The 19,511-nt window shown below is 46.2% G+C and overlaps 1 protein-coding gene across 2 annotated transcripts in view; it reads left to right on the top strand.

Moving 5' to 3' along the window:
- The first annotated feature begins 1,840 nt into the window (after positions 1-1,840).
- The window catches only part of LOC118381227 (serine protease FAM111A-like), a 37,218-nt gene continuing 19,547 nt past the window's right edge, over positions 1,841-19,511 (top strand). The window contains exons 1-3 of one of the 2 annotated variants that reach the window (XM_052514463.1): positions 1,842-2,005; positions 10,932-11,000; positions 12,447-12,518. In XM_052514463.1, the coding sequence (XP_052370423.1) occupies positions 10,977-11,000; positions 12,447-12,518 (96 nt within the window). In that variant the 5' untranslated portion in view covers positions 1,842-2,005; positions 10,932-10,976. Of the gene's footprint in view, positions 2,006-10,931; positions 11,001-12,446; positions 12,519-19,511 lie in introns of both variants that reach the window. The other variant, XM_052514464.1, reaches the window with a different exon arrangement.

Raw genomic sequence — 19,511 nt, 5'->3', positions numbered from 1 at the left:
GAGTAGTCTACACTATACAGAACACAGTTTATCAGTGAAGAGTAGTCTACACTATACAGAACACAGTTTATCAGTGAAGAGTAGCCTACACTATACAGAACACAGTTTATCAGTGGAGAGTAGCCTACACTATACAGAACACAGTTTATCAGTGGAGAGTAGCCTACACTATACAGAACACAGTTTATCAGTGAAGAGTAGCCTACACTATACAGAACACAGTTTATCAGTGAAGAGTAGCCTACACTATACAGAACACAGTTTATCAGTGAAGAGTAGCCTACACTATACAGAACACAGTTTATCAGTGAAGAGTAGCCTACACTATACAGAACACAGTTTATCAGTGAAGAGTAGCCTACACTGTACAGAACAGTTTATCAGTGAAGAGTAGCCTACACTATACAGAACACAGTTTATCAGTGAAGAGTAGCACAGTTTACACTACTATACAGAACACAGTTTATCAGTGAAGAGTAGCCTACACTATACAGAACACAGTTTATCAGTGAAGAGTAGCCTACACTATACAGAACACAGTTTATCAGTGAAGAGTAGCCTACACTTACAGAACACAGTTTATCAGTGAAGAGTAGCCTACACTATACAGAACACAGTTTATCAGTGAAGAGTAGCCTACACTATACAGAACACAGTTTATCAGTGAAGAGTAGCCTACACTGTACAGAACACAGTTTATCAGTGAAGAGTAGCCTACACTATACAGAACACAGTGTGGAAGAGTAGCTACACTATACAGAACACAGTTTATCAGTGGAGAGTAGCCTACACTATACAGAACACAGTTTATCAGTGAAGAGTAGCCTACACTATACAGAACACAGTTTATCAGTGAAGAGTAGCCTACACTATACAGAACACAGTTTATCAGTGAAGAGTAGCCTACACTGTACAGAACACAGTTTATCAGTGAAGAGTAGCCTACACTATACAGAACACAGTTTATCAGTGAAGAGTAGCCTACACTATACAGAACACAGTTTATCAGTGAAGAGTAGCCTACACTATACAGAACACAGTTTATCAGTGAAGAGTAGCCTACACTATACAGAACACAGTTTATCAGTGAAGAGTAGCCTACACTATACAGAACACAGTTTATCAGTGAAGAGTAGCCTACACTGTACAGAACACAGTTTATCAGTGAAGAGTAGCCTACACTATACAGAACACAGTTTATCAGTGGAGAGTAGCCTACACTATACAGAACACAGTTTATCAGTGAAGAGTAGCCTACACTATACAGAACACAGTTTATCAGTGGAGAGTAGCCTACACTATACAGAACACAGTTTATCAGTGAAGAGTAGTCTACACTATACAGAACAGTTTATCAGTGAAGAGTAGCCTACACTGTACAGAACACAGTTTATCAGTGAAGAGTAGCCTACACTATACAGAACACAGTTTATCAGTGAAGAGTAGTCTACACTATACAGAACAGTTTATCAGTGAAGAGTAGCCTACACTGTACAGAACAGTTTATCAGTGGAGAGTAGCCTACACTATACAGAACACAGTTTATCAGTGAAGAGTAGCCTACACTATACAGAACACAGTTTATCAGTGAAGAGTAGCCTACACTATACAGAACACAGTTTATCAGTGAAGAGTAGCCTACACTATACAGAACACAGTTTATCAGTGAAGAGTAGCCTACACTATACAGAACAATTGCAGATATCAATTGCATTTGTGATACAAGTTAAATCTATGGTCACATTTGTGTTTTTCTTTCATTTTTAAGAGGAATATTTTCATTTCTGATTCATTCCGTATATGACGAGTCCTCCCAGTGGTTTCCTATTGAAATGCATTTATACCTATTGTTGCCAGGAGTCGGAGGCAAATAGTACGTTTTGTCTTCACACCTGGTCACTTGTTTTTTTTAAATGAACTGCTGTAACTTCCTCATTCTTCTGAGAGAAGCCTAACCGGACAGACGCAAACGTTATCCTGCCGCATCTTGTCTCCTGTTTTACAGGTTGGTACTATTAACAAACACACAATGTCACATAATAGTAATTCGAGAAGGTTAGCTAAATGTAGACGAGTCTGTATAGGAGTTGTGAAGTGTGTACTGGTTAATATAACCGAGTAGAACAAGGCTTAGTTTTCCGGACTTGTAGGCGAGTTGTTGTGAAAGTGGGGGGGGGGAGACTGGCGTCAAGTAGAAACACAATGTCGAGGGCTGGAAATGAAATGGAAATGAGTGAGGACGAGTTACGTGAAGAGCTCGGGAACCGGAGCCTCACATAAACGGACATGTTAAAGAAGTATCTGGTCCAGTAGGAGGGACATTTTTGGAGAGTAGATCCTGGCCTTTTTGGCGGGGCCATTTTATTTTTGGGCGGGTCCATTTGTAGTTTCAGCGTGGCTGTAAAATGAGTTGAGTCGGTGAAGGTAATCTGTAGTGGGCTTGTGATGTGTTCTTCTTCCGCCTTGGAGGGAGCTGGCGCTTAATATCGCGCAATTCGGTACAAGATCGGTTGTTTGATTTGTCCTTAAGAACAGGGCGCCATTGAAAGGAGTGATTACCGGGAAGCTGTAAATGTGAAGGGGAACCAGTCGCGCGAACCAGGGACCCTCTGCACACATCAATAATAGTCACCCACGAAGCATCGTTATACCCATCGCTCCACAAAAGCCGAGGCCCTTGCAGAGCAAAGGTGGAACTACTACTTCAAGGTCTCAGAGCAAGTGACGTCACCCGATTGAAACGATATTTAGCGCGCACCACCGCTAACTAGCTAGCCGTTTCACATCCGTTGCACATACTTGAGTAAAAGTAAAGATAATTACTCAAGAAAAAGTGAAAGTCACCCAGTAAAATACTACTTGAGTAAAAGTCTAAAAGTATTTTAGCAGTCGGACGTATGTTTTGTCTTGTCCCGTCCTGTCTAGTGTAAATATAGTTTTCTTCGTTTTTTTCTGTATATATTTCGTACATATTTTAATCTCACTTTCAAACTAGAGCTGAATATACTCTCCTGCAACCCGCATCACCCAATGTGGTACGGATCCGCCTTTTCTATACTTTACTTTAGAACCGACCATCAGAAGCTAGCCAACTAACTAGCTACTAGCTCGTACTCAGTTAGCCATTGCTTTCTAAGCTAACTAGAACACCAGCGCGACATCAACCCAGAGCATATCAGACTGCTCTTTCTCTACCACATCTCCGGATTCCTACCGCAAGCTCTGAACCTTTACACCGGATCATTAACTAGCTAGCTGCAATTCCGAGTGACTACTCCTGGCCAACGTCTCTGGCCCAAAACAAGCTACAGTTAGCCTTGAGCTAAGCCCACCTCCCGACTAGCCGAAGAGGCCCAACGATACCTCTTTTGCCAATTGGCCTGGACCCTTTACTGCCGACACGGAGCGCCGCCGATCCATCACGACTGGTCCGCCGACATAATCGTCCGAGGTGGTTTCAACAGGCTTTTTCGTTGCGACATCGCCAAAGATCCATCTGCTGGCCAAGGACCGCGAGCTTTCTGAAACGCTGTGTCTCCAGCTCACCCAGCGCACTAGAGCTCCTGTAGCATAATCCTGGGCTACAATTACCCGGGCCCACGACCGGTCTGTCGATGTCACCGCAAGAAGAGGAATAAACAGACTCACCCCATCGCGACGTCCCCCAAAGGTTAGCTCTCTAGCCCTCGCTATCTCCCTACTTGCTATTCGGCCTGCTAACGGCTAGCTTGTCTAGCCCGGGCCTACGAACTGTTAGCTTGTTAGCACAGGCCTGCTAACCATCTGACTCACCTCATCCCAAACACTTCTGAACCCATTTACTTTCTATCTCTCTTTGATTTTTATTTGTTTATACCTTCCGGAAACCTGCCTCACCCACTGTGATACGGATTCGCTATCACTTTTAATTTTTATTTATTTTTATGACACACTCAAGAACCTCCAGACGCTAACCAGCTACAAGCTATTTAGTCATTGTTAGTTTAAAAAAAAAAAAAAAAAAAAAAAACCTGGATAACACTCGCCAGCCCAGCTTCCCTGCCCATCCACCGCTGCCCCCTGGACACTGATCTCTTGGCTACATAGCTGACGCACGCTGGACTGTCCATTAATCACGGTACCCTATTCTGCTTGTTTGTTTATCTGTCGGCCCAGTTGCCTAGTCAACGCCATTTTACCTGCTGTTTGTTGTGCTAGCTGATTAGCCTCGCCTACTGTTTTTAGCTAGCTTTCCCAATTCAACACCTGTGATTACTGTATGCCTCGCTGTATGTCTCTCTCAAATGTCAATATGCCCTGTATACTGTTGTTCAGGTTAGTTATCATTGTTTTAGTTCACAATGGAGCCCCTAGATCCACTCTGCATACCCCTGTCACCTCCTTTGTCCCACCCCCCACACATGCGGTGACCTCACCCATTACAACCAGCATGTCCAGAGATACAACCTCTCTCATCATCACCCAGTGCCTGGGCTTACCTCCGCTGTACCCGCACCCCACCATACCCCTGTCTGCGCATTATGCCCTGAATATATTCTACCATGCCCAGAAACCTGCTCCTCTTATCCTCTGCCCCCAACGCTCTAGGCGACCAGTTTTGATAGCCTTTAGCCGCACCCTCATACTACTCCTTCTCTGTTCCGCGGGTGATGTGGAGGTAAACCCAGGCCCTGCATGCCCCTAGGTACCCTCATTTGTTGACTTCTGTGATCGAAAAGTCTTGGTTTTATGCATGTCAACATCAGAAGCCTCCTCCCTAAGTTTGTTTTACTCACTGCTTTAGCACACTCTGCTAACCCTGATGTCCTTGCCGTGTCTGAATCCTGGCTCAGGAAGGCCACCAAAAATTCAGAGATTTCCATACCCAACTATAACATCTTCCGTCAAGATAGAACTGCCAAAGGGGGCGGAGTCGCAGTCTACTGCAGAGATAGCCTGCAAAGTAATGTCATACTTTCCAGGTCCATACCCAAACAGTTTGAACTACTAATTTTGAAAATTACTCTCTCCAGAAACAAGTCTATCACTGTTGCCGCCTGCTACCGACCCCCGTCAGCTCCCAGCTGCGCCCTGGACACCATTTGTGAATTGATCGCCCCCCATCTAGCTTCAGAGTTTGTTCTGTTAGGTGACCTAAACTGGGACATGCTTAACACCCCGGCAGTCCTACAATCTAAGCTAGATGCCCTCAATCTCACTCAAATCATCAAGGAACCCACCAGGTACAACCCTAACTCTGTAAACAAGGGCACCCTCATAGACGTCATCCTGACCAACTGGCCCTCCAAATATACCTCCGCTGTCTTCAACCAGGATCTCAGCGATCACTGCCTCATCGCCTGTATCCGCCACGGAGCCGCAGTCAAACGACCACCCCTCATCACTGTCAAACGCTCCCTAAAACACTTCTGTGAGCAGGCCTTTCTAATCGACCTGGCCCATGTATCCTGGAAGGACATTGACCTCATCCCGTCAGTTGAGGATGCCTGGTCATTCTTTAAAAGTAACTTCCTCACCATTTTAGATAAGCATGCTCCGTTCAAAAAATGCAGAACCAAGAACAGATACAGCCCTTGGTTCACTCCAGACCTGACTGCCCTCGACCAGCACAAAAACATCCTGTGGCGGACTGCAATAGCATCGAATAGCCCCGTGATATGCAACTGTTCAGGGAAGTCAGGAACCAATACACGCAGTCAGTCAGGAAAGCTAAGGCCAGCTTCTTCAGGCAGAAGTTTGCATCCTGTAGCTCCAACTCCAAAAGTTCTGGGACACTGTGAAGTCTATGGAGAACAAGAGCACCTCCTCCCAGCTGCCCACTGCACTGAGGCTAGGAAACACGGTCTCCACCGATAAATCCATGATTATCGAAAACTTCAATAAGCACTTCTCAACGGCTGGCCATGCCTTCCGCCTGGCTACTCCAACCTCGGCCAACAGCTCCGCCCCCCGTAGTTCCTCACCCAAGCCTCTCCAGGTTCTCCTTTACCCAGATCCAGATAGCAGATGTTCTGAAAGAGCTGCAAAACCTGGACCCGTACAAATCAGCTGGGCTTGACAATCTGGACCCGCTATTTCTGAAACTATCTGCCGCCATTGTCGCAACCCCTATTACCAGCCTGTTCAACCTCTCTTTCATATCGTCTGAGATCCCCAAGGATTGGAAAGCTGCCGCAGTCATCCCCCTCTTCAAAGGGGAGACACCCTGGACCCAAACTGCTATAGACCTATATCCATCCTGCCCTGCCTATCTAAGGTCTTCGAAAGCCAAGTCAACAAACAGGTCACTGACCATCTCGAATCCCACCGTACCTTCTCCGCTGTGCAATCTGGTTTCCGAGCCGGTCACGGGTGCACCTCAGCCACACTCAAGGTACTAAATGATATCATAACCGCCATCGATAAAAGACAGTACTGTGCAGCCGTCTTCATCGACCTCGCCAAGGCTTTCGACTCTGTCAATCACCAAATTCTTATCGGCAGACTCAGTTCGGTTTTTCGGATGACTGCCTTGCCTGGTTCACCAATTACTTTGCAGACAGAGTTCAGTGTGTCAAATCAGAGGCATGCTGTCCGGTCCTCTGGCAGTCTCTATGGGGGTGCCACAGGGTTCAATTCTCGGGCCGACTCTTTTCTCTGTATATATCAATGATGTTGCTCTTGCTGCGGGCGATTCCCTGATCCACCTCTACGCAGAGCGACACCATTCTATATACTTTCGGCCCGTCATTGGACACTGTGCTATCCAACCTCCAAACGAGCTTCAATGCCATACAGCACTCCTTCCGTGGCCTCCAACTGCTCTTAAACGCTAGTAAAACCAAATGCATGCTTTTCAACCGATCGCTGCCTGCACCCGCATGCCCGACTAGCATCACCACCCTGGATGGTTCCAACCTTGAATATGTGGACATCTATAAGTACCTAGGTGTCTGGCTAGACTGCAAACTCTCCTTCCAGACTCATCAAACATCTCCAATCAAAAATCAAATCCAGAGTCGGCTTTCTATTCCGCAACAAAGCCTCCTTCACTCACGCTTTACCCTAGTAAAACTGACTATCCTACCGATCCTCGACAGGCGATGTCATCTACAAAATGGCTTCCAACACTCTACTCAGCAAACTGGATGCAGTCTACCACAGTGCCATCCGTTTTGTCACTAAAGCACCTTATACCACCCACCACTGCGACTTGTATGCTCTAGTCGGCTGGCCCTCACTACATATTCGTCGCCAGACCCACTGGCTCCAGGTCATCTACAAGTCCATGCTAGGTAAAGCTCCGCCTTATCTCAGTTCACTGGTCACGATGGCAACACCCATCCGTAGCACGCGCTCCAGCAGGTGTATCTCACTGATCATCCCTAAAGCCAACACCTCATTTGGCCGCCTTTCGTTCCAGTACTCTGCTGCCTGTGACTGGAGAGCAAAAATCGCTGAAGTTGGAGACTTTTATCTCCTCTCAACTTCAAACATCAGCTATCCGACAGCTAACCGATTGCAGCTGTACATAGTCTATAGGTAAATAGCTCACCCTTTTTCACCTACCTCATTCCCATACTGTTTTTATACTGTTTTTATTTATTTACTTTTCTGCTCTTTTGCACACCAATATCTCTACCTGTACATGCCCATCTGATCATTTATCACTCCAGTGTTAATCTGCAAAATTGTATTATTCGCCTACCTCCTCATGCCTTTTGCACACATTGTATATAGACTGCCCATTTTTTCTACTGTGTTATTGACTTGCTAATTGTTTACTCCATGTAACTCTGTGTTGTCTGTTCACACTGCTATGCTTTATCTTGGCCAGGTAAGTTGCAAATGAGAACTTGTTCTCAACTTTGGTTAAATAAAGGTGAAAAAAAAAAAAAAAAAAAAAAAATGAACTTAAGTATCACAAGTAAAAGTATAAATCATTAAACATTTATTATATTAAGCAACGATTTTTATTATTATTATTTAGGGATAGCCAGGGGCACAGTTAAACACTCAAACATCATTCACAAACAAAGCATTTGTGTTTAGTGAGTCCACCAGATCAGAGGCAGTAGGGATGACCAGGGATGTTCTCTGTTTAGTGAGTCCTCCAGATCAGAGGCAGTAGTGATGACCAGGGATGTTCTCTGTTTAGTGAGTCCTCCAGATCAGAGGCAGTAGGGATGACCAGGGATGTTCTCTGTTTAGTGAGTCCTCCAGATCAGAGGCAGTAGGGATGACCAGGGATGTTCTCTGTTTAGTGAGTCCTCCAGATCAGAGGCAGTAGGGATGACCAGGGATGTTCTCTGTTTAGTGAGTCCTCCAGATCAGAGGCAGTAGGGATGACCAGGGATGTTCTCTGTTTAGTGAGTCCTCCAGATCAGAGGCAGTAGGGATGACCAGGGATGTTCTCTGTTTAGTGAGTCCTCCAGATCAGAGGCAGTAGTGGGATGACCAGGGATGTTCTCTGTTTAGTGAGTCCTCCAGATCAGAGGCAGTAGTGATGACCAGGGATGTTCTCTGTTTAGTGAGTCCACCAGATCAGAGGCAGTAGTGATGACCAGGGATGTTCTCTGTTTAGTGAGTCCTCCAGATCAGAGGCAGTAGGGATGACCAGGGATGTTCTCTGTTTAGTGAGTCCACCAGATCAGAGGAAGTAGGGATGACCAGGGATGTTCTCTGTTTAGTGAATCCTCCAGATCATAGGTAGTAGGGATGACCAGGGATGTTCTCTGTTTAGTGAGTCCTCCAGATCAGAGGCAGTAGGGATGACCAGGGATGTTCTCTTGATCAGTGTGAATGGGACCATTTTCCTGTCCTGCATAGCATTCTAAATGTAACGATATTTTACGTGTCATGGAAAATGAATGGAGTAAAAAAAGTACCACATTTTCTTTAGGAATGTAGTGAAGTAATTGTAAAAGTTGTCAAAAATATAAATAGTAAAGTACAGATACCCGAAAAAATGATTAAGTAGTACTTAAAAGTATTTCTACTTAAGTACTTTACACCACCAGCTGCAAAGTCACTGTTTGAGCAAGAAAACAATAACTGATTTGATTAATTGAACAAAGTGCTGGGCATGGCCTTTATATGAAGAGCCTACATGTACCAACAGTCACAGTGAACGATTTGGTTTACCTTATGTACGAATCAATTGAACATCGCCAAATGCACCATTCAAAATATTGCGCCTATTTAATGCAAAACCCAGCTCTTTAGTGAAAACCCAGCTCTTTCAGGTTGTGAAAATATAAACAAATATTAAGGACACTCCTGAACCTATAACGCTACCGCCAGCGCTGAGATTTACCATTAGCTTTAGGTTTGTTCAGATAGAGACCTGAATGTCACATTAACGGTGCGTTTTGTAAAATCACTCTGGCTATCTACTCCGATAACAGAGTCGTCTGACTGATGAACTGATGAATTTACGAACGCTCAACACCCATTGAATAAAACAAACAAAACATAGTATTTATTGTTGCCAATGTAACAGTATAATTTTAAACTGTCCCCTCGCCCATACCCGGGCGCGAACCAGGGACCTTCTGCGCACAACGACAACAGTCACCCTCGAAGCATCGTTACCCATCGCTCCACAAAGCCACGGCCCTCGCAGAGCAAGGGGAACTACTACTTCAAGGTCTCAGAGCAAGTGACGTAACCGATTGAAACGCTATTTAGAGCACACCGCTAACTAAGCTAGCCGTTTCACATCCGTTACCTCAGCACCACCGCTAACTAAGCTAGCCGTTTCACATCCGTTACCTTAGCACCACCGCTAACTAAGCTAGCCGTTTCACATCCGTTACCTTAGCACCACCGCTAGCTAAGCTAGCCGTTTCACATCCGTTACATCAGCACCACCGCTAACTAAGCTAGCCATTTCACATCCGTTACCTCAGCACCACCGCTAACTAAGCTAGCCGTTTCACATCCGTTACCTCAGCACCACCGCTAACTAAGCTAGCCGTTTCACATCCGTTAACTCAGCACCACCGCTAACTAAGCTAGCCGTTTCACATCCGTTAACTCAGCACCACCGCTAACTAGCTAGCCGTTTCACATCCGTTAACTCAGCACCACCGCTAACTAGCTAGCCGTTTCACATCCGTTAACTCAGCACCACCGCTAACTAGCTAGCCGTTTCACATCCGTTAACTCAGCACCACCGCTAACTAGCTAGCCGTTTCACATCCGTTAACTCAGCACCACCGCTAACTAGCTAGCCGTTTCACATCCGTTAACTCAGCACCACCGCTAACTAGCTAGCCGTTTCACATCCGTTAACTCAGCACCACCGCTAACTAAGCTAGCCGTTTCACATCCGTTACACCAGCACCACCGCTAACTAAGCTAGCCGTTTCACATCCGTTACACCAACACTTACCGTCAGCAACGCTCTGGACAACATGAAAACAGCCTAACCAGCTCTGCTAGGGAGAGTAATATTTTTACGTGCTTTTATGTGTTCCGTTCTGTGAGCTTGTGTGGCCTACCACTTCGCGGCTGAGCCGTTGTTGCTCCTAGCTGTTTCCATTTCACAATAACAGCACTTACAGTTGACCCGGGGCAGCTCTAGCAGGGCAGAAATTTTGACACACTGACTTGTTGGAAAGGTGGCATCCTATGACGGTGCCACGTTGAAAGTCACTGAGCTCTTCAATAAGGCCATTCTACTGCCAATGTTTCTCTATGGAGATAGAATGGCTGTTTGCTCAATTTTATACACCTGTCAGTAAAAAGTGTGGCTGAAATAGCCGATTCCACTAATTTGAAGGGGTGTCCACATATTTTGGTGTGTATGTTGAAGGGTTGTCCGGATACTTTTGGCCATGTAGTGTATGCGTATCCATATTATCATGATAAACATGGTATTTCATATTCTGAAAGTCCCGATTGTATTTTCTTTAGAACCTTCAAACTCCTGTTTTTTTCTCTTCCAGAGATATTCACGGTCAGATCAAATTACTTTTGAGAGGAAGAAGAAGATGGCTGAGCCTGATGATATCATGGTCAGTATAATGTTTATAAAGATGGAGATAACTGAGCCTAATGATAGCATGGTCAGTATAATGTTTATAAAGATGGAGATAACTGAGCCTAATGATAGCATGGTCAGTATAATGTTTATAAAGATGGAGATAACTGAGCCTAATGATAGCATAGTCAGTATAATGTTTATAAAGATGGAGATAACTGAGCCTAATGATAGCACGGTCAGTATAATGTTTATAAAGATGGAGATAACTGAGCCTAATGATAGCATGGTCAGTATAATGTTTATAAAGATGGAGATAACTGAGCCTAATGATAGCATGGTCAGTATAATGTTTATAAAGATGGAGATAACTGAGCCTAATGATAGCATGGTCAGTATAATGTTTATAAAGATGGAGATAACTGAGCCTAATGATAGCATGGTCAGTATAATGTTTATAAAGAAGGAGATAACTGAGCCTAATGATAGCATGGTCAGTATAATGTTTATAAAGATGGAGATAACTGAGCCTGATGATATCATGGTCAGTATAATGTTTATAAAGCTGGAGATAACTGAGCCTAATGATAGCATGGTCAGTATAATGTTTATAAAGATGGAGATAACTGAGCCTAATGATAGCATGGTCAGTATAATGTTTATAAAGATGGAGATAACTGAGCCTAATGATAGCATGGTCAGTATAATGTTTATAAAGATGGAGATAACTGAGCCTAATGATAGCATGGTCAGTATAATGTTTATAAAGATGGAGATAACTGAGCCTAATGATAGCATGGTCAGTATAATGTTTATAAAGATGGAGATAACTGAGCCTAATGATAGCATGGTCAGTATAATGTTTATAAAGATGGAGATAACTGAGCCTAATGATAGCATGGTCAGTATAATGTTTATAAAGATGGAGATAACTGAGCCTAATGATAGCATGGTCAGTATAATGTTTATAAAGATGGAGATAACTGAGCCTAATGATAGCATGGTCAGTATAATGTTTATAAAGATGGAGATAACTGAGCCTAATGATAGCATGGTCAGTATAATGTTTATAAAGATGGAGATAACTGAGCCTAATGATAGCATGGTCAGTATAATGTTTATAAAGATGGAGATAACTGAGCCTAATGATAGCATGGTCAGTATAATGTTTATAAAGATGGAGATAACTGAGCCTAATGATAGCATGGTCAGTATAATGTTTATAAAGATGGAGATAACTGAGCCTAATGATAGCATGGTCAGTATAATGTTTATAAAGATGGAGATAACTGAGCCTAATGATAGCATGGTCAGTATAATGTTTATAACACATTCATTTGTAATCAACCACGAAGTATTAGTTTAATCAATTTATGTTCTGTTTTCAGTTTTCATAATAAAAGTATGGTATTTCATATTCTGAAAGTCCTGATTGTATTTTCTTTAGAACATTCAAACTCCTGTTATTTTTCTCATCCAGAGATATTCATTGTCAGATCTAATGACTGTTGAGTGGAAGAGGAAGAAGATGGCTGAGCCTGATGATATCATGGTCAGTATAATGTTTATAAAGATGGAGATAACTGAGCCTAATGATAGCATGGTCAGTATAATGTTTATAAAGATGGAGATAACTGAGCCTAATGATAGCATGGTCAGTATAATGTTTATAAAGATGGAGATAACTGAGCCTGATGATAGCATGGTCAGTATAATGTTTATAAAGATGGAGATAACTGAGCCTAATGATAGCATGGTCAGTATAATGTTTATAAAGATGGAGATAACTGAGCCTAATGATAGCATGGTCAGTATAATGTTTATAAAGATGGAGATAAGTGAGCCTCAATGATAGCATGGTCAGTACAATGTTTATAAAGATGGAGATAACTGAGCCTAATGATAGCATGGTCAGTATAATGTTTATAAAGAAGGAGATAACTGAGCCTAATGATAGCACGGTCAGTATAATGTTTATAAAGATGGAGATAACTGAGCCTAATTGTCACGCCTTGGTCATTGTATTTTGTGTTTTTGTTATATGTTTGGGTTGGCCAGGGTGTGACATGGGTTTATATGTTGTTTTCGTATTGTGGTTTGTAGTATTTGGGATCACGGCTGATTAGGGGTGTGGTATAGGCTTGGCTGCCTGAGGCGATTCTCAATTAGAGTCAGGTGCTTCGCGTTGTCTCTGATTGGGAACCGTATTTAGGCAGCCTGACTTTCGCTTTGTATTTTGTGGGTGTTTGTTCCTGTCTTTGTGTAGTAGTCACCAGATAGGCTGTAATTAGTTTCACGTTCCGTTCTGTTGTTTTTGTATTTAGTATTCAGTTATTTCATGTACCGCGTTTTCTTTCATTAAAGTCATGAGTAACCTACACGCTGCGTTTCGGTCCGACTCTCTTCATTCAACAGACAAACGCCGTTACAGAAACACCCACCACCGTTCACGGACCGAGCAACGTGTAAACTGGCAACGACGTAGACAGCTGGAGCAGAAAAAGGAGGACGAATTATTCGGAGAATGGACATGGGAAGACGTGTTGGATGGTAAAGGTTGTTACACTTGGGAGGAGATATTGGCCGGAAGAGATCGCCTCCCATGGGAACAGGTGGAGGCACTAAGGAGAGCAGAGGCAGCCGGAGATAGGAGCCAACGATACGAGGGAACACGGTTGGCAAGGAAACCTGAAAAGCAGCCCAAAAAAATTATTGGGCGGGGGCTAGAAGGGAGAATAGTTATGCCAGGTAGGAGACCTGCGCAAACTCCCTATGCTCACCGTTGGGCTAGAGAGACCGGGCAGGCACCGTGTTATGCTATGGAGCGCACGGTGTTTCCAGTGCGGGTGCATAGCCCGGTGCGGCACATACCAGCCCTTCCTATTGGCCGGGCTAGAGTGGGCATCGAGCCAGGTAATCTTGGGCAGGCTCGGTGCTCAAGAGCTCCAGTGCGCCTGCACGGTCCGGTCTATCCAGAGCCACCTCTACACACCAGTCCTCCGGTAGCAGCTCCCCGCACCAGGCTTCCTGTGCGTATCCTCAATCCAGTACCACCAGTTCCAGCACCACGCACCAGGCCTCCAGTGCGCCTCGCCTGTTCAGCGCAGCCAGCGCTTTTCTCCTCTCCTGCGCTGTCGGAGTCTCCCGCCTGTTTAGCGCAGCCAGAGCTTTTCTCCTCTCCTGCGCTGCCGGAGTCTCCTGTCTGCCCAGCGCCACCAGTGCTCCCAGTCTGCCCAGCGCCGCCAGTCTTCCCAGCGCCGCCAGTCTGCCCAGCGTCGCCAGTGCTCCCAGTCTGCCCAGCGCCGCTAGTGCTCCCAGTCTGCCCAGCGCCGCCAGTGCCGCCAGTCAGCCCAGCGCCGCCAGACAACCAGTCTCTTCCAGATCTGTCCGACAACCAGTCTCTTCCAGATCTGCCAGACAACCAGTCTCTTCCAGATCTGCCAGACAACCAGTCTCTTCCAGATCTGCCCGACAACCAGTCTCTTCCAGATCTGCCCGAAAACCAGTCTCTTCCAGATCTGCCAGACAACCAGTCTCTTCCAGATCTGCCAGACAACCAGTCTCTTCCAGATCTGCTAGACAACCTGAATCTTCCAGTTCCGCCAGCCAGCCAGGATTTACCGGAGCCTACTACCTGCCTGAGCTTCCTCTCAGTACTGGGCTTCCTCTCAGTACTGGGCTTCCTCTCAGTACTGGGCTTCCTCTCAGTACCGGGCTTCCCCTCAGTCCCGGGCTGCTTCTGTCCCGAGCTGCCCCTCTGTCCCGGGCTGCCCCTCTGTCCCGGGCTGCCCCTCTGTCCCAGGCTGCCCCTCTGTCCCGAGATGCCCCTCTGTCCTGAGCTGCCCCTCTGTCCTGAGCTGCCCCTCTGTCCCGAGCTGCCCCTCTGTCCCGAGCTGCCCCTCTGTCCCGAGCTGCCCCTCTGTCACGAGCTGCTCCTCAGTTATGTGGGGATCAGGGTGAGGACTATTAGGCCATGGTCGGCGGAGAAGGTGGATTATCCCAGGACGCGAAGGGGAGGAAATAGGACATTAATGGAGTGGGGTCCACGTCCCGAGCCAGAACCGCCACCATGGACAGACGCCCACCCGGACCCTCCCTATGCTCTTGAGGTGCGTCCGGGAGTCTGCACCTTAGGGGGGTTCTGTCACGCCTTGGTCATTGTATTTTGTGTTTTTGGTATATGTTTGGGTTGGCCAGGGTGTGACATGGGTTTATATGTTGTTTTCGTATTGGGGTTTGTAGTATTTGGGATCGCGGCTGATTAGGGGTGTGGTTTCTAAATCCAAGATGGCGTAGCAGTCGGACGTGTGTTTTGTCTTGTCCCGTCCTGTCTAGTGTAAATATAGTTTTCTTCGTTTTTTTTTTTTTTTTTTTTCTGTATATATTTCGTACATATTTTAATCTCACTTTCCAACTAGAGCTGAATATACTCTCCTGCAACCCGCATTACCCAATGTGGTACGGATCTGCTTTTTCTATACTTTACTTTAGAACCGGAACCACCATCAGAAGCTAGCCAGCTAACTAGCTACTAGCTAGTACTCAGTTAGCCATTGCTAGCGGTCTTCAAAGCTAACTAGGACACCAGCGCGACATCAACCCAGAGCATATCAGACTGCTCTTTCTCTACCACATCTCCGGATTCCTACCGCAAGCTCTGAACCTTTACACCGGATCATCGCAACTAGCTAGCTGCAATCCGAGTGGCTACTCCTGGCTAACGTCTCTGTCCCAAAAACAAGCACCAGCTAGCCTTGAGCTAAGCCCATCTCCCGACTAGCCGAAGAGGCCCAACAATACCTCTTTTGCCAATTGGCCTGGACCCTTTACTGCCGACACGGAGCCCCGCCGATCCATCACGACTGGTCCGCCGACATAATCGTCCGAGGTGGTTTCAACAGGCTTTTTCGTTGCGACATCGCCAAAGATCCATCTGCTGGCCAAGGCCCGCGAGCTTTCTGAAACGCTGTGTCTCCAGCTCACCTAGCGTACTAGAGCACCTGTAGCATACTCCTGTGCTACAATTACACGGGCCCACGACCGGTCTGTCGATGTCACCGCATGAAGAGGAATAAACAGACTCACCCCATCGCGACGTCCCCCAAAGGTTAGCTCTCTAGCCCTCGCTATCTCCCTGCTTGCTAATTCGGCCTGCTAACGGCTAGCTTGTCTAGCCCGGGCCTACGAACTGTTAGCTTGTTAGCACAGGCCTGCTAACCATCTGAATCACCGCATCCCAATCACTCTGAACCCATTTACTTTCTATCTCTCTTTGATTTTTATTTTGTTTATACCTTCCGGAAACCTGCCTCACCCACTGTGATACGGAATCGCTATTACTTTTAATTTTTATTTTTATGACACACTCAAGAACCTCCAGACGCTAACCAGCTAACTAGCTACAAGCTATTTAGTCATTGTTCGTTTTTTTTAAACCTGGATAACACTCGCCAGCCAAGCTTCCCTGCCCATCCACCGCTGCCCCCTGGACACTGATCTCTTGGCTACATAGCTGACGCACGCTGGACTGTCCATTAATCACGGTACCCCATTCTGCTTGTTTGTTTATCTGTCGGCCCAGTTGCCTAGTCAACGCCATTTTACCTGCTGTTTGTTGTGCTAGCTGATTAGCCTCGCCTACTGTTTTTAGCTAGCTTTCCCAATTCAACACCTGTGATTACTGTATGCCTCGCTGTATGTCTCTCTCAAATGTCAATATGCCCTGTATACTGTTGTTCAGGTTAGTTATCATTGTTTTAGTTCACAATGGAGCCCCTAGATCCACTCTGCATACCCCTGTTACCTCCTTTGTCCCACCCCCACACATGCGGTGACCTCACCCATTACAACCAGCATGTCCAGAGATACAACCTCTCTCATCATCACCCAGTGCCTGGGCTTACCTCCGCTGTACCCGCACCCCACCATACCCCTGTCTGCGCATTATGCCCTGAATATATTCTACCATGCCCAGAAACCTGCTCTTCTTATCCTCTGCCCCCAACGCTCTAGGCGACCAGTTTTGATAGCCTTTAGCCGCACCCTCATACTACTCCTTCTCTGTTCCGTGGGTGATGTGGAGGTAAACCCAGGCCCTGCATGTCCCCATGTACCCTCATTTGTTGACTTCTGTGATCGAAAAAGTATTGGTTTTATGCATGTCAACATCAGAAGCCTCCTCCCTAAGTTTGTTTTACTCACTGCTTTAGCACACTCTGCTAACCCTGATGTCCTTGCCGTGTCTGAATCCTGGCTCAGGAAGGCCACCAAAAATTCAGAGATTTCCATACCCAACTAACATCTTCCGTCAAGATAGAACTGCCAAAGGGGGCGGAGTCGCAGTCTACTGCAGAGATAGCCTGCAAAGTAATGTCATACTTTCCAGGTCCATACCCAAACAGTTTGAACTACTAATTTTGAAAATTACTCTCTCCAGAAACAAGTCTCTCACTGTTGCCGCCTGCTACCGACCCCCGTCAGCTCCCAGCTGTGCCCTGGACACCATTTGTGAATTGATCGCCCCCATCTAGCTTCAGAGTTTGTTCTGTTAGGTGACCTAAACTGGGATATGCTTAACACCCCGGCAGTCCTACAATCTAAGCTAGATGCCCTCAATCTCACTCAAATCATCAAGGAACCCACCAGGTACAACCCTAACTCTGTAAACAAGGGCACCCTCATAGACGTCATCCTGACCAACTGGCCCTCCAAATATACCTCCGCTGTCTTCAACCAGGATCTCAGCGATCACTGCCTCATCGCCTGTATCCGCCACGGAGCCGCAGTCAAACGACCACCCCTCATCACTGTCAAACGCTCCCTAAAACACTTCTGTGAGCAGGCCTTTCTAATCGACCTGGCCCGGGTATCCTGGAAGGACATTGACCTCATCCCGTCAGTTGAGGATGCATGGTCATTCTTTAAAAGTAACTTCCTCACCATTTTAGATAAGCATGCTCCGTTCAAAAAATGCAGAACCAAGAACAGATACAGCCCTTGGTTCACTCCAGACCTGACTGCCCTCGACCAGCACAAAAACAACCTGTGGCGGACTGCAATAGCATCGAATAGCCCCCGTGATATGCAACTGTTCAGGGAAGTCAGGAACCAATACACGCAGTCAGTCAGGAAAGCTAAGGCCAGCTTCTTCAGGCAGAAGTTTGCATCCTGTAGCTCCAACTCCAAAAAGTTCTGGGACACTGTGAAGTCCATGGAGAACAAGAGCACCTCCTCCCAGCTGCCCACTGCACTGAGGCTAGGAAACACGGTCTCCACCGATAAATCCATGATTATCGAAAACTTCAATAAGCACTTCTCAACGGCTGGCCATGCCTTCCGCCTGGCTACTCCAACCTCGGCCAACAGCTCCGCCCCCCGTAGTTCCTCACCCAAGCCTCTCCAGGTTCTCCTTTACCCAAATCCAGATAGCAGATGTTCTGAAAGAGCTGCAAAACCTGGACCCGTACAAATCAGCTGGGCTTGACAATCTGGACCCGCTATTTCTGAAACTATCTGCCGCCATTGTCGCAACCCCTATTACCAGCCTGTTCAACCTCTCTTTCATATCGTCTGAGATACCCAAGGATTGAAAGCTGCCGCAGTCATCCCCCTCTTCAAAGGGGGAGACACCCTGGACCCAAACTGCTATAGACCTATATCCATCCATCCTGCCCTGCCTATCTAAGGTCTTCGAAAGCCAAGTCAATAAACAGGTCACTGACCATCTCGAATCCCACCGTACCTTCTCCGCTGTGCAATCTGGTTTCTGAGCCGGTCACGGGTGCACCTCAGCCACACTCAAGGTACTAAACGATATCATAACCGCCATCGATAAAAGACAGTACTGTGCAGCCGTCTTCATCGACCTCGCCAAGGCTTTCGACTCTGTCAATCACCATATTCTTATCGGCAGACTCAACAGCCTCGGTTTTTCGGATGACTGCCTTGCCTGGTTCACCAATTACTTTGCAGACAGAGTTCAGTGTGTCAAATCGGAGGGCATGCTGTCCGGTCCTCTGGCAGTCTCTATGGGGGTGCCACAGGGTTCAATTCTCGGGCCGACTCTTTTCTCTGTATATATCAATGATGTTGCTCTTGCTGCGGGCGATTCCCTGATCCACCTCTACGCAGACGACACCATTCTATATACTTTCGGCCCGTCATTGGACACTGTGCTATCAAACCTCCAAACGAGCTTCAATGCCATACAGCACTCCTTCCGTGGCCTCCAACTGCTCTTAAACGCGAGTAAAACCAAATGCATGCTTTTCAACCGATCGCTGCCTGCACCCGCATGCCCGACTAGCATCACCACCCTGGATGGTTCCGACCTTGAATATGTGGACATCTATAAGTACCTAGGTGTCTGGCTAGACTGCAAACTCTCCTTCCAGACTCACATCAAACATCTCCAATCAAAAATCAAATCAAGAGTCGGCTTTCTATTCCGCAACAAAGCCTCCTTCACTCACGCTGCCAAGCTTACCCTAGTAAAACTGACTATCCTACCGATCCTCGACTTCGGCGATGTCATCTACAAAATGAC

The sequence above is a fragment of the Oncorhynchus keta genome, unplaced genomic scaffold, assembly GCF_023373465.1.
Source record: "Oncorhynchus keta strain PuntledgeMale-10-30-2019 unplaced genomic scaffold, Oket_V2 Un_scaffold_17573_pilon_pilon, whole genome shotgun sequence".
In the NCBI taxonomy this organism is placed as follows: Eukaryota; Metazoa; Chordata; class Actinopteri; order Salmoniformes; family Salmonidae; genus Oncorhynchus; species Oncorhynchus keta.
Note: the sequence above shows the minus strand (reverse complement) of the source record. Positions and strands in the feature narration are given on the sequence as shown.